Below are 16,143 nucleotides of genomic sequence, written 5' to 3' on the forward strand. Positions count from 1 at the left end.
AAAAAACAGATTGCAAGTGCAGATTAGAGTGGAATTTCAATGCACACAACATATTAACAGTTTTAAAGAATCAGAAGTATATGTTTCAGGTTAGAGAATCAGGTGCCCTACTTAGACTTTTCCAATAGAAGAATTCTTTCTGGTTGAGATAAAAATAATTCCTTCCAAAAGCCAACAGGAATAATATTACCGCACTAACAGCACACATTGTTTTTCATAGTGTGTTATTTCATTCATTTCTGTTTACATCGGCTGTTCCTAAAGCCCATACCAACATTCAGCTCACTGACAGGAAATCAAATATCTGTCAGCAAACCAACACTGTTAGTACTGTCTTAAAAAAAAAAAAAAAAAAATTAAAAGAATACAGCATTTTAAAGATAATTTGCCATTCCTGACCATAATTTTTTTTTATCTTAAAAGACATGGATTCCTTTTAATGTTACTATGATGACTTTTATTTTGCACCTCTTTTTGAAAAACTTGTAAAGTTTGCATTTAAATTGAGGATGGTCTCCTTTATTTAATTTTAAAGACAAATATGGAAAAGATCTTATTACACAGAGCAGAAAGGATTATTTGTCTATAATAAGATGTAAGAAGCTGCTAGTGCACCCCATAGAAAGTTATTTTAATTAAATGTTGTCTCGTCAGCAGCTGTATTTCAGATCTCATCATATGCCCAGATTATCCTTTCCTCATAATTACTTCAAGCTTTAGCACACAGTTATGAATCACATCCTATACAATGATTAAATCTAACAACTAAATAAAAAGAATAAGGGTTTCTTGCCTGATGATCTGCACACAGAAATCTGAAGGACTATTCCAATATGATCAGCTACAACTCAAGTGTGCGCAGCCCTTACTTCAAAACAAAATAAAATGTATTATTATGCTTTAAAAAAGCATGTTCTATTCTGGAGTGTGAGATATTTCTCCCTTTATTGAAAACAGAAACTGCAGGAACAGCTTTTCCATCACACTCTCCTTCATACACATACACTTATTCAACCCACAAAGGAAAGAGATGAACTAAATAGACAAATACTGAACACACAATACTGTATTTCATCTCCATTTACCAGAGGAAGAGGAGACCTGGATAGTTTTTCGCCATTAAAGTTGCTTAAAAGACAGATCACTACTTATAAAAATCAATCTAATATGTATGAATTTCATGCCTCTATCTGTCCTCATCACTAAATAGATCCCAACTGTGGAAAAATACAGTTGTTAACAGAACTAAAGTAAAAAAAGAAGAGTTCTATATATTCACCTGGGTTAGAACCACAAGTGTTTTAAAGAGAATTAGACCACATAAATTCTTAAGTATTTTTTAAATATAGAACTTATATTCCCACATAACTCTGGAAAACTTAAAAAAAAAAAAAAAAAAAAAAAAGTAAGTAAAACATAAAGCATGTTTCACTTGTCCTTTGCTCTGATAGGGCCTACTCTAACCAAGCACAGAAGACTGATTTATCTAGCACTGAGGGAGATGACATCAACCAGTTTCCCATATTTTGTCAGGCAGAACTAGTGATCAGAAAACAACTCAGCTAGAATATAAAGAAAGAGAAATGAAAAAAGAAAGACACATGGAGAGCAGAAGACCAAGGAAGAACAGAGATGGAAGGATAACAAATTACAGCTCATTTGCTACTTTCCAGCAAAATTTAATTCCAATTTGTAATGCAGTTGCCCTTGTATCACCATCTTTACTTGGTGAGTACCTCTAAACAGTTCTACTTTATTTGTCTTTAAAACAACTAAAATCACTTAAAGGCCTGCTAAGTTATTCAGACCTGTCTCTTGTTGAATTCTTAGATACAATGGGAATGTCTGAAGCTTTTGATAGGATTGAAAATTGAGCAATTCTTCTAATATGTAAAGATTTGCAAATACATGATAAACATCAACATCTTCTCCTGATATAACTAGGATAAAACCAGAAAAAAGACTCTACACTGTCATAAACATTTCATTGCTTAAAATAATAATAATAATTTTCAGACATTCTAGTTTGCCTCAAGCCAAAATCTTATACCACACTGAAATCCAGCATAGAATGCCTGCAACATTTTAATAAGGCATTTTACAAGAAGTAGACTAATTTGAAATAGAAATCATCAGGATTTGTTGAATCAAAAGCATGTGCCTCCAAAGAAATCTTAGAAAACAGAAGAATTACCAGTAAAGGTATAAATAAAACAAGACCTTAACATGGCAACTTAGATAAATCTTAGTTTAGGGACCAAAGCTGAATTTGTGTTTAGGAATTGAAAAACAATTGAGAAAAAAAAAAAAAAAAAAAAAATCTATTTTTAAGTTTGTTGTTGTTGTTTTTTGTTTTTTTTTTTCCCAGAATTCTTGCATGCCTTTAGCCAACCAACTTGTATTACAATTCCTGTTTTATATCCTCTTCTGACAGTTTTGACCATACCCCAAGTGAATTTAAATTGCACATATTACCTGTTTTCATCTTTATCAGTGAAGAATATATTCCCTAAAAATGACACTGGAGTAGATGATTTGAAGCTGATATGACAAATTAGTTCCATATTTGTGCCATCTGATGAAAGAACAATATCTTGTCCTTTTGGGAATCGTATAGAAAAAGGGGAAATCCTGTCACCATCTTCAAGTTCAAGCTCTGGAAGTTCAACCTGAATTCGTGTTTTCCTGTGTTAAAAATAAATAGCAATGGCAATTGTGTACAGAGGATGAGAGTAATGAATTTGATTCACAGATTCATACATCTATGAAACTGCTTTTTACAATTAAATAAAGAATAACTTCAGTTTGGACATACACATCAAGTAAAACCAATTTCTCTTAGATTTGTTCTGCACACATGTACCTCAGCATTTTAGGATTAACCACAATAATTCAACATCCAAACAAAGAGCAATTTCTACTCATTGCTAAAAGACTTAAATGTTACTTCCTTTTTCAGAGGTTTCCTAAACCTAAATCTTTCACATTTATATATTAGATTACATTATCACATTAATACTCATGCAAGTTTTTGGTGTTTTTTTTGTTTGTTTGTTTTTTGTTTTTTTTTTTTTTACAACAGCAGTATAAAGTGGAAATTTGTCAAGATAAATCACGATCCTTTCCCTGGTTATGTAATTTTAGGTTCTAGTTCTGAAATGACAATGCAAGTCAGTCCAGACCAATCTGGAATTCTTTCAGATGCAATCATCAAGTAACTTCATTTTACTTCACAAAGAAAAATGAGTTCACTATTTCAGGAGAGAATTGAAAACAAGAATCACTCGAATTTTGTAATGAACTTATTTTGATATTTTTACCTTAAATAATCTTGAGGAATAATTTTGATGGCCGTTTCAGTTTTCACATCCAGAGGAACAGGCATCAGCATAAGGAAGGGAGGATCAAAATGTATTTTTGATGACTTGACAGTACCAGACAATGTTACTTTGTAATGTGATGGATTATCATTTACACACACTGACATTTCAGATGTATATGTCCCAGGACAAGCTGTTAAAAAAGTTTTTTAAAAATATACTTTTTACTATAAATTCAACAACTAAAAGAGTTACAGTAAGAACTTTAAAAAACAGTCACCAGTTCTATTTCTTAATCGAAACGTAGTTTAACAAACAGCAAGCGTTATATCAGAAGATGTATTTGTTAAGTAATTTTAGAATAATTGCTTTAGAAAACCACAAATCCAAGAACTTATCACAAATTTTTGAAATTCTTAATTATTCTCCATTAAAATTTTTCCTTGTGTTACATCTCTTCTCGTGATCCTGCTAACTGCTGCAAGACACCTTTCTATTAGATGGCAAAAGCATACTTTCTTTTATTGATAACGTAAAGCAAAGCACTGCCTTTACCAACTGTTAGACTATCAAACTGTTACTCCAAAGAAGAAAGAGCCATTTTCCAAATTTTCAGTTATTCCCACCTGCTGAAAAATTAGCAAAAGAAAACTATTTTCACCAACTGATGAATACCTCTTGAGTTTAGAAACAAATCCTTACGACATTTTCTAAGACAACCCAAACAGTTGAAACTTTTCATTTTTTAGAGAAACAGATTTTCCTTCAACTCCCCGGTGTTAGCAGATTAATGAGCATGGAAACATCCTCACTTAACATTTAAGAAGGAAAGTGATAGCAAAACAAGTAATTTTGTATGTAATATGTCTGGACAAGCACGTGTTACTTAAAACAATATATATGTAACCAGTACTTCTGTCATTAGTTCAACTAACTTTACAGATAATTATTTTCTTCAAATTATTTTCTGCTCCTCAAGTTTGTATCAGATGTTACTCACTTTGCACCCTCGTAACCCACTTAAATATTTCCAGTTTAGTTATGGCATCAATTATCCAAAAGTCCAGCATATTACATATATATACCTTCAAAATAAATGGATGCCAGTGAAAAATTTGTGTACACTATTATACAGACTTGAAAACCAAGAAGGTAGAGTTAGTTAAAAGCTAAAAGATAAGCCCTAAGAAAAAAAGTGCAGGAACTGTTAAAAGTCAGTCATATAAGCTCTTACTTCGGTAGGAAAAACTCTAGAAGATGGTGGTTGTAATGTTCACTATACCTATTACATAATCAACCCATCTTCCAGAGGCAGTGAATCATGTTCATTTAATAATTATGAATTGTTATTCTATATATATTCTATTGTGGAACATTTTAAGAAATTGCTTCAAAGCATAATCAAGATTCTTTTTAAGGCTTGTTCTTCCCCGTATAGTAAGACCTTACCCTGCATACCTATGAAGTTGATTACAAGCTCTTCATTAATTGTTTCTATAGTATGGGTTTTGTTCTACCTAGTTTTCTACTAGAAGAGTAATTAATTTCAATTAAGATATATTACAAGAGGGCTACAGATCATGGGAAGACATTTTGAAGATCAAATTAAGAGCAACTGACTTTTACAATTATTTATGATTTTCTGTAAATAAAAGAAAGAGTAAAAACAGTGAAAATAGAAATGATTTCAAATGATAGTTATTTACGAGTGTTCATTCTGTATATAATTGTTTGCATTTACACATATAATTGATTCAGTAATTTAAAATATTGTATTTTATGTTGGTTTTTGCTTCAATCTTAATACATTCTCACAACATAAACATGTAACTTGCACAACCATTATACGAATGATTTGTTTCCTCCTTTAAAGTACACCATCTTTTAATTAGTTCTGCAAAAATCATTATACGTAATACATATACTTCTCCATTTCAGGAGGCAAAAATAACAGCCCAACCATAAACTGAAAACAAAAGCTATCAAGAAGATAAAATATAATCTTTATATATTCTTCTAAATATAATCTTTTATATATATATATATATATATATATATATATATATATATATATATATATATATAAAATAGTGGGAAACTTCCTGAAGTGCAGCAAACAACTCCAAATAACGTATGCAATAAATACTGCCCTTGCATATTCACAATACGCATGCAGAGCAACATTAAATATATCATACGCAACCAACAAGAAAACCTTCCTTCTTTTCAATAATGCTGGGGCCACCAGTAGGCACTTAAAACTGTTAATACCACTCTGAGTTCTGTGAGAGGCTTCAGCAATTCAAGTACAGTGTTAAATTACTCTCTATGCAAAACACTTGACTGGGTATAATGTGGAATTCTAATATTCATGTTCTGCAATTTCTCTTCTGGTATATGTTGTCGATTGCCACCTTCCTACATGCTCCCAAGCTTTTTTAGAAATCTATCTTATGCTTTTAACTTGGCGTCTGCTTGCCTGAGCAAACTACTCGGAAAATAATATACCTAACTGATTTTACATCTTTTTGAGGAAGGAAATTTCTATTCTTGCTTAAGTTCTGCCTATTTAAAAAGAAAAAATAAAAATTAAGGAATCGCATATGCTCTAAGTATTCTTGGAAAACTTCAGCATTTAAAGTTTACCCAAGTGTACGTTAGCAGTATACTGAGAACAAGTCAGGTATCCCAGCCTTTGATGTGTTCTACATGCAAAGTAGATCCAATGTTTTCTATTAAGTTATTTTCTCAGACCTTCAACAAGCCCTTTACTCACATTAACTCAAAGATCATCAAAAGAAGTGCTAGTCAACATTCACCATAAAATCTGATTTAAACAAATCTATAAAAATGACAAAACTGTTCAAAATATCTGTAGAAGAACTAACAAGATTACTTACAAGAGCAGAAGAACACATCAATACTGATTTTTTGTCCCGGATCAAGAAATCCTGTCTGCTGACTAAATTTAAATACACTGCCTTCTACATTTTTGCCTGCGTCGTCACAATTCAACTTCCACGTCAACTGTTGCTTTGAGATATTCTTCAGGTCAAGTTTCTGTAAATATTTACAGAGAAAGAAGAGCATGATGAAAAATGGAAAAGCAGCAAGCACCACAATATTTCAATTATTTCGCAATCAGATCACATTGAAAGCAAGAAAGCACTAGAAATAAATTAAGAACCCAGTTTACTATAAGGTGAGGAAATGAGTATGCATATCAGCACAGACTAAAAGATTTCCAGTTGTTTGCCACTGCCCTCTATAACTGGGAAAACAAAAAGAATTATGTGAGATAAACAGATCAAAACATTGCTTAGTGAAATATAAATGAGTTTTTGACAGTACAAATAAAGAACAGCAAGAACAGATGATTCGTGACATAAAGACTTCCAGGTCTTCAAATATTTAAATTACAAAAAGTTAAAAAAAAAAGCTTCCAAAAACAATTTTTTTCCGATCCAGTAAGAAAACAGTGTGAACAACAACAAAATAATCCACTCCTTTATCACAGAACTGCTCTCTCTCACAGTGCCTATGCTTTCTCATACATCAGAAAGCCAGGAGAAGCCCAACTCTGAGCTCTAGAAATTTTGTAGTGATCAAAGAAAAACATGAATTCAAAACCTGAACAAAGCAACAACTAGAAAATATTTAAAATACATAAATTATTATGTTTAGACCATGAGTAAGTTTTAAGATCCAAAATACAACAATTTCCAATTCATTTTTAAAGTAATTAAAAGACACAGGCAGTAACACTTCTGTTTACATACCTGAGAATCCAGACTTTCATCAGGAATATTCGAATGCGTACCACTTGAATGTCGTGTAAATATAAGTTCCGTTGAGGAGAACTCCAGTGGTGACTGAAGTACTGTTGAAAAAATTAAAAATGTTATACAGTATTGTTTTCACAAATAGATCCCCAAAATGCCTTCATAAAATAACTGTTTCTGAACATATTTAATAGAATTGTTTCTCCCCCCTTTTGTAAAGCTATGGTTTATTTTATTGCTCCCGCATTATAAAAATCACTAAGGTAAGTTTCTGACTTAACGTGACCCTTCAGTCACATTCAAATGATTATAATTTTACACCTACTACATGTATAGCATCTCTCCTTTGTGTAAGGATGCTATACACAGTGTCATGCGGATCTTCCTGTTGCAGATGAATTCAAGGACATTCAGACTATATTCACAAGCATACTTGAGAGATCAAAAGCAACAGTCATTAAAAGGAGACCTTTGCATATCTTCAGGTGTTTACTTTAGTTATATTCATTCGTTTTCTTAATAAAAATTGCAGAATATGACTTTCATATAATTCTATATTCACATCCAAATCCACTAATTTTACTTCCAGACTCTATATTATTTTAGTAGTTATAAAATATAGTTGTGACAGTATTCATTAGAAAAGACTTTAAGGACAACAGCATTCCTCTTAATACCATATAGCCAAAATAAAGAAAACATGGCACAGTGTGAAGTCCACAGTGAAGATTTAGAAAAAAAACTAGGATGGATGTTCTAGGAGTATTCGGTTTACTGCCATATTTGCTTAATAAGCTGGGAACCTCAGCAAATTAATATGCTTTTAGAGCAGGAACCTCATCATTTGAATAATGCTTTCACCAAATAATGTGTGACTGTGTCAGTCATAGAGTCCCCACTCTTTGTAGATATCGTTCTGTGCAAGGAAAACAGCGAGAATGAAGGACTAGCCAGAGCCAAAAGGGCAGATATGAGAAACTCCATGAAGAAACTGCAACTCTGATCAATTTTTAAAAGACAGCACACATACTGTCTTCACATGGATAATACACACCCTTCCTTTTTGTCTGAATGAGGTAGGAATTGTATTTATCTACTCAGATGCTGAGTTCTCTGTTCTGCTTTTTTGCATATTCAGTGTTTTCTTACACGTCAATAATCAGTCTCTAAGGAAAGTCCTTAAGAGATTAGCAACATCCCAGTCAAAGAAGCACTCTAAAAACCTTGCTTTTACATTTTTATTTTTTACTTCTTTAAAAAGGAAGGTGTGGAAGGTTTACAATTGATTGAAAACATTTATTACACTCAAGTTAAAGGACTGAGTTGAATTCTCTGAGATCATAATGATTCTTTTCTCTGGGCGAACAATTCTGAGTACAAACATAGGATATAAGGTACAGATTGAAATACCAACTGCACAGTTGTGGGCAGTCTGAATTCTAAGCAATCAAAAAATCTGTCAGAGGAAAAAAAATTATAGGAAAGAAAAATAAATGTGCCACAACACAAAGTAGAAAGAATTAGGTATATTGCCATATGACAAGTTCGAACTTGCAATATCTTCTTATCCATGTGCAATTTGTAAAGTGATCTGAAAGGATTAATCAAGAACAGACAAATTTTGAATTTTCAGAATGTAGTAATTATCAATTTGCTTTCAGTGGTACAAATAATCTGACTAGTTGCCTATAGCTGTATAATTATATGAAATAATGAGTAAACAACATATTTATCTAGACTATCTCTTCATAGTTCCCCATAACATCCCATAAGAATGTAATTCCAATACTCAAATTTAAATAGAAATTATAGCCAATTATAAAGTACTGAAAGCATCATAGATTCATTTTAATATGATTGCTTCTTGTTAGCTACCAGTGTAGCTAGTTTGAAGAAAAATCTTTTATTCAATTCTACACCTGCTCTATTTGGCAGAATATTAAACTTACTATAAGATTTATAAATTCAGTAAAAAAGGAAAATTGAAGGGTTTTTTCTTCTGAATTCATAAACCACTTCTACAGTAGCAGTTATTTACTTAGATTCACAATTTTTTAGGGAAACAATCTGTACTAACCTCATACTAATATGCATATTTATTCTGTTTGTTCTTAAACTAAATATACATGGAAACATTTAATATGAATTTACCTCCCTCACATCTTAAATGATTCCAAAGAAATGTGAGAGACCTTCTTGAGATCACTTTAAGACTTAAATTTTGCATAAGGAAGACTTCCTCTGAAATCTTCAATTAAAGACAAAAATAAATAGGAGCTGCTTGTAGCCCACATTATACATTTTTTTCAGCCAGGTACCCCCTTCAGTGCTCCTAAGATTTTGTAAACATACGAATAACATTTCAGTAAGATATTCAACACTTAAGTCTCATTCTCAAATAGAGAGTAAATACATATTAAAAATTGAGTTGAGAAAACCTGATGAATTCAAGTAACCACCATATGGAGGTTTATATATTTGATTGAATCAGATAGGAGAGTAACCAAAAACAGAAACTGTTTTAACAAAAGCAGAGAAGAATTGTTTAAGATACTTATATCTTATTGCAGACAAACTGCCTGTAAACTTGGATATTCACAAATTCTGAAAGGCCAGAAGAGTACAGTTCCTCATATGGAAGCAAACAGAAGCAAAAAGACTAAGTCGTTATCTCAGATGGGACCAGAGGCATAGAGGCATTTTAAAAGGATTTTAAATATAGCTAGAGCTCATGGTTTTCACAGGTGGAGACTGGAAAAGGATCATGAATGATACACCAGTTTTCTACACAGATGAACTGCTGTCAATGCTGAGATTTATACATTAAGGAGCAGAGATATTAACTGGAGTAAGAACAAAACTGAATTTTGATTTTTTTTTTAGTTTTCTGTTTTTATTTAAATCAAAGAATTGGAAAACCGATATAGGAAAACACCCATAGAAAAAAAAAAAAACAAAAACATTTCATAGCATATGTGATAGGATTTACATATGCACAGAAAGAAGTTTATATATATTTAAAAATACAAATTTACATTTAAAAAATTTTCACATTTCCAAGAAATTTACAAACTATTCAGTAATTTAATTTTCAGCCTTCCATTCTCATTTTCTGTTTTGTTTTGTTTTGTTTTTTTTTAAGGAGGAGGAGGGTGCAGTTAAATGGTAATTCTCTGTAATTGGAACACAAGCAAAAATATCACCACAAATGTAAGCAGCTATCACTTTCTTTAGGTTCCTAGTTTACCTACCAATTGCTTTAACTCTACAGATTGGAATAGCCACAGTCGCTCTCCGTGGCTGTGGAGCAATGACATGCTTTACAGATCCAACAGAAGTTGCAGATGCACTGTGTTGCTGTAGCAATGGAAGGTCATACCAACGAGTGTTAACTGGAAGAATGAAGTTATACGCCGCCACCTAAAGGACATAAATATCATCATGGTCACTTTCCCAAAGCAATTGGTGTTTCTTGAACCATCTGAGCGCTATCACTGTTCCTTATTAATATTTCATAATTATCAAAATTAACATTAAAGTTGATCACAGGAATAGGATTTTCATTACCATTCGTTATCAGTCATTTAACTATGCAGTGAAAAGACATATTCACCCTACCAAGGAAAAAAAATTGTATGCTCAAAAGAATCAGGGTTATCAGCACAGCTGCAGACAAGGCTTCTGGTAAGTCACCATGCTGTGCTCCTTCGCAATATGAGCAAAGATAAAGATTGGAACTGTGACATAACCATGAGCAAGGAGGGGGAAACAAAACTATGTAAATTAAGAAAGTGATTTTCAAACGTTGAAGAGAAAGACTCAGCATAAGCAACATGGACTCAAACATTCAAGTGAAGTATAAGTAAAACAGACACTACTAAAACCACCATCATTGAACCTCACTGATTTTGAAGATTCCAAATTCCATTGGTTTTGATCCCAGTTTTATTGCAGCAGTAACATCCCCCTCATAAGTGAGGTTTATAGAATTTGAAGAGAGTAGTTAATTTCACTGAAAGTTCCCTCCTTCCTCCCTTCTCCCCACATCCACACACAGCTTATGCACTTGAGAGGCCTAATTTATTTCATAGTGCACTTTTCAAGAAGGCATTTCTTGTCTTTTGTGCAGTCTTTCCAAGGACAAACTTTACAGTATGCTCTCCAGACAAAGAAAAAAAAAAAAAGAGGATAACCATAAAAAAGGCAACATAAGAAAAGCCAAACCTTCTACCGTAAAGCCACTACTGGGATACTTCAAATTCTACAGCTGTTTTCACCTTGAAGGACACTGCAATCTTCAAAAAGGATTCTGGCCTATAAAGTCTGTGTGCTGCTTAAAATAGGCAGCAAAGCCAGGTATATAAAGGAGATATAAATCATTTAAGAGCTTCCAAATACCGCAGGGAATAGTGCATTGTGCTTAACTTTTGTATATATTGTAGTGAGCACAATATAAAAATGACAGGGGAAAAAAAAAAAAAAAAAAAAAAAAGCCCTACCACAAAAAATGAGGCAAATATTCACCTGCAACAGATTCAACACAGAACTTAGATAATGAGAATCAAGAACACAGCATTTATAATGTTTGGAGTTCCAGCAGCATTTGTAAGACAGATCTACAAGCTCCTGGTGAGCAACATGTGCTGAATGTTATGGAACGTATATTTCGTAAGATGACTATGTGCAGCGAGGGGAAAATTCTTTCTAGCAAGATCACAGCACTCATATTATCACTGATGATTCAGATCTGAAAGATTTTATGATTAGATTTTATAACACAGAATTGCACTTTGCAAAATTAAGACGATAAATGACATAAAATTTTTTTAGTAACTAATACTGAATTGTATTGTTAGCAAAGACTGAGTAAAAAGCCTGATAGAATTTAAACGTGCTTCTATATTTAATGCCATAAAAACCACCACAAAAAATATTCTACATTACATCAGTATAAAATGCAAATAATGGAAAAAAGCTAAAAAGGATATTTTCCTCACAGAGGTAGAAACTCCTTTCACTTCAAAGCATGTTTGAAATATGTTGTCCTTCACAACAGTGTCTCTTTACAGCTTTAGACAAACAACTATCTTTTCTCACAGTTGAAAATAAAAAGCATAAAAAGCACATCAAGACTTTGAAATCCATCAAAAATAATTTAAATTATTTTCTGAAAATATATGTGAGGTTTGACAAATTAAAGGTGAATACCTGGTGCATTAGTAACATAGCTGTAAAAATACATGTTTAAGAAAGAAACAACTTCAAAGTGAATCAATAAGAGGGAAATTTTCCAGTACTCTCTAGTCAAGCTAGAGAGTTTAACAGTTACAGACCAGACCCCATCAGAAGCTTCTATCACGCTCCTCAAGCTGTATAATTTTTTTATATTGGTCACACGTACCTAGCATTCATCTTCTAAAGTGTAAAATGCAATCTGCTGCATGTATCAATGGCTCCCAAGCAGTAGGGCTCACCATAAAGAAAAGATGACTGCATATCTCAGCACACATCTCAGGTTTAAAGATTATAGCCAGGCCTGGCAGCTTCCCATGGCCAGCATGGACATCCTACGTGGGCAATTCTAATACTCCAAGTACTACTGCCAAAGCAATGCAGTATAAACAATTTATCTAGAAAATCCTTTCCATTCTTATCACGTATGACAGGCATACAAATATAATTATACAATTTTTCAAGCCCCTGCTTGCTAAGATTACACTGCTTAACATATGTTATGACATAATTGATTATGCAAAAGAGCAGTGTCTATAGCACTACTGTTTTGTGCATTCAGGTTGGCCAGTAAGAGGTGGAATCTCTCTATCCTTATAAAGCAGCTTTTCAAAATTTGTTCTTCATTCCCAGCATCAGGCCAATGTGTTTTCCTGCTATTGTGAAGCAAGAGTTTTACCTGCTTCGTACTGGCAAACAAAAGCAACAGTTTGATTCACTACACGTAGATCCTCGTGTTCACTGAAAACCTACATTTGCCCTGAAGTTCAACAGTGTAAAGACAGAGCCAAGACTGCTCACAGAAGTGGATTTTCATATCAAACAAAAGGGATTTTTTTATATCATATAAAAATATGTCACATATAAATATGTCATATAAAAAAAAGTCACATAACTTGTACCTGATTCATACACACCTTTCATTCATTAACTGCACATTAACATGCAGTCAAAATAAAAAGACTCATATTTATGTACAGAAATTGTATTATAATCATATACATGTATAAACATTACTGAAACAGAATTGAAAGTTAATTTTTTTCTTAATGCTTTGCAACCACAATCATTACTTCTCACAGCAGATTTATTTTTCACTTTCAATCTCTAATAGTTCAAAATGAAAAATTCTCTATTATTTTGCATAATGCACAAAATTAATGACATTTCTTTAAAAAAAAAAATCAAACAAAACATCTGAAATTATTACTAGACTTACAGTCCACGAATTCTCCGTAGTTATTCATTTGTTCAGATATTTTTCTGAAGCCTACATTTAATTTTGTAAACCAGAGGACACGAGGAGGAAAGGATAAGAAGCAAGCAGCCTAGTACGAGTTGTTTCACAAACACTCAGGGTTATTAATATAATATGAAATATTTTTCCTGTCCTGATTTAATGTAATTATGCACATTAATTGGAAAAGAGACCTGATCTGCAAAGTGGGAACCTCAGCAATTCAAATACTTCAAAAGAAGCTTTAAAAAGAACAGTCATATGCAACAAAGCAGTTTTTTGTTATGTGGTCACCTCCAACAGATACACTCGTGTAGGAAGCCACGACACAAGATAACAATTCTTTAAATAAAACATATTTCTGCAATATTTCATTTAGTAGTCATTTACAAGAAAAACACATCTCTTTCTTAAAAATTGCTAAATAAATGTTGTAGAATTTTAAGAAAACTTTTTTGATCAAGAAAGCTCAGCTACCCAAATTCATTTGAGATTTTCAAATTGCCATGGTTAGGTCACAGAGTAGATGACAGCTCTAAGCCAAACAGTGGAAAGTGAACACAGCTGAGTGCCTTCTGGCCTCAGGCCTAAACACAAAGTACACTGAAATAAACAAAAGAGGAAAGTGTTACCCCAAAAGCCATGAGAATATAAAGGCACTTAAAACGAATGCATTCAAAAAAAAATTAAGCAGAATTATCAGACTGAGGGGGGAACAAGATTGAGCAAAAATGTTGCTGTCAAATCCAGGAATCAAACACTTTATTTAGCACAAAGAATAGATCATATCTCCCTAAAATCACAAGACTTGCTCTTACAGTACAACTTCACACAGTCAATCAGTAAACTATCACTTAACATTAACTTAAAACATCTGTGAAAGAAAATATCATTGTATTTATCACATAATTAGCACACTGTACAAATATCTTGAAGCATTCGAAATCACCAATTTTTTTTGTGTGTAGGAATTATTTTAAAATTTATTTATAGCACTAGCAAAATAGATTTCAGCAGTGATTCCAGAATTGTGACTATATTAAAAAAAATTACTCTAAAATTTAAACCAAACAATATAATAAAATGATACTGAAGAACCAAGTGCTTATGCACTGTAGCTGAATACAAAATCTATGCACAAGTTTTAAGACTTAACATTAGCCCTTTGTTAAAACATACCCATATTTTAATGCAACCTAAATTTCCTAGCTATCGCTTATAAGCAGCACAACGAATAATGCAACAAGTGTTCAAATCCACCATTTAAAACATTAAAATTAAACTACAGAGTACAGTACAGAGACAATGCATTAAAAATACTCTGAGTATTTTGCAGTTTCACATCTGGTTTTCCATGGAATTTCTTATCTGAGAATTCTGTTCACTAAAAATAAACAATTCCATTATTATCAATGTCAAATAATAAATAAATCAAATACCACCTGCCACTTCCCTGTACAAAGCCTAAGCAATAAGCTCTGACAGTTGAGACTTTCTCCCTTTGTCTCAATCAAAGCTCTCATGAGCCTCATTATTGCACAGCTGTGTAATCTGCCTTTTTTCCAAGATGCTGGAATTTGCTTTTTTCCAGCAGATTTTTTTTTTTTTTTTTAAAGCAGCACACTCTACACCTTGTTTTTCCTTTTTGCCTTACTAGAACTTGCATGATACTGCTGCTACCAGGTGTATTACCCAGCCTCATAAAGCACAATGACAACACAGGAACAAAAATCATCACTGAGCAGATATTCAATGTGCTCACACACTGCCTACTTGTCTTGTACAGAAGAGAGAAACAAAGGGCACCTTAGTGTTACCTAGATAGGTAGCAAAATCTAGTTTGCAGAATATGGGTCAAAGACAGAAAAACCTTACTTCTTGAATAAGGTTCAAATGCAAATGAATCCCACTGTTAAACTCTTTCTAGTGAGATGGAGAGCTTTGTCACCCCTAACACTTTCTGAGAGGCTGGAGAAACAAGAATGAAGCATGCCTTGCCTGAGCAGCTCCTACACTTAATTTAATTTCACTACTTCTTAGAACAGTGGGAGAGATATGTCAAAATTTGTTGATGTTATTTTATAAACTTGCCAACATATCTCCTCTTTAGGAATTTCCTTTGATGTCACATTTAACTGTGCCTATTACATTTTAATACAAATTGTGGGAGCTATTCAGAGTTTCTGTATGTCTGCATGGAGTAATAGGAACAGGCTCAGGGAAGGACCACAAAGATGATCAAAGAGCTGAAGCACCTCTCATGAAGAAAGAGAGGATGAGTTAGGCTTCTTCAGCCTGGAGAAGAGAAGGATCCAGGAAGACACCACTGAAACCTTCCAGAACTTAAAAGGAGCTTATAGGCAGGAGGGAGACTGTCTTTTTGCATGGTCTGATAATGACAGGACAAGAGGAAGAGCTTTAATCTAGGAGATGAGATTTAAGTGAGATGTCAGGGAGAAATTTTTTTTCACTGAGAGGGCAGAGAGACCCTGCCCAGGCTGCCCAAAGAAGCTGTGGGCAAGAAAAATTTTTCTTCCCCCCTAAAATTTATATCATAAATAATGCAGGCTGC

At 33.0% G+C, this 16,143-nt stretch overlaps 1 protein-coding gene across 1 annotated transcript in view; it reads right to left on the reverse strand.

The window, feature by feature from the left end:
* Positions 1 to 16,143, reverse strand: part of CFAP47 (cilia and flagella associated protein 47) — a gene marked incomplete at both ends in the record, with an annotated part of 263,453 nt that overhangs the window by 209,699 nt on the left and 37,611 nt on the right. Inside the window, 5 exon segments of the mRNA XM_079549119.1 lie at positions 2,476 to 2,685; positions 3,321 to 3,513; positions 6,221 to 6,380; positions 7,100 to 7,200; positions 10,354 to 10,522. Coding sequence (XP_079405245.1) covers positions 2,476 to 2,685; positions 3,321 to 3,513; positions 6,221 to 6,380; positions 7,100 to 7,200; positions 10,354 to 10,522 — 833 coding nt within the window.

This window comes from Tetrao urogallus, assembly GCF_951394365.1.
Source record: "Tetrao urogallus genome assembly, chromosome: 1".
NCBI lineage: Eukaryota > Metazoa > Chordata > Aves > Galliformes > Phasianidae > Tetrao > Tetrao urogallus.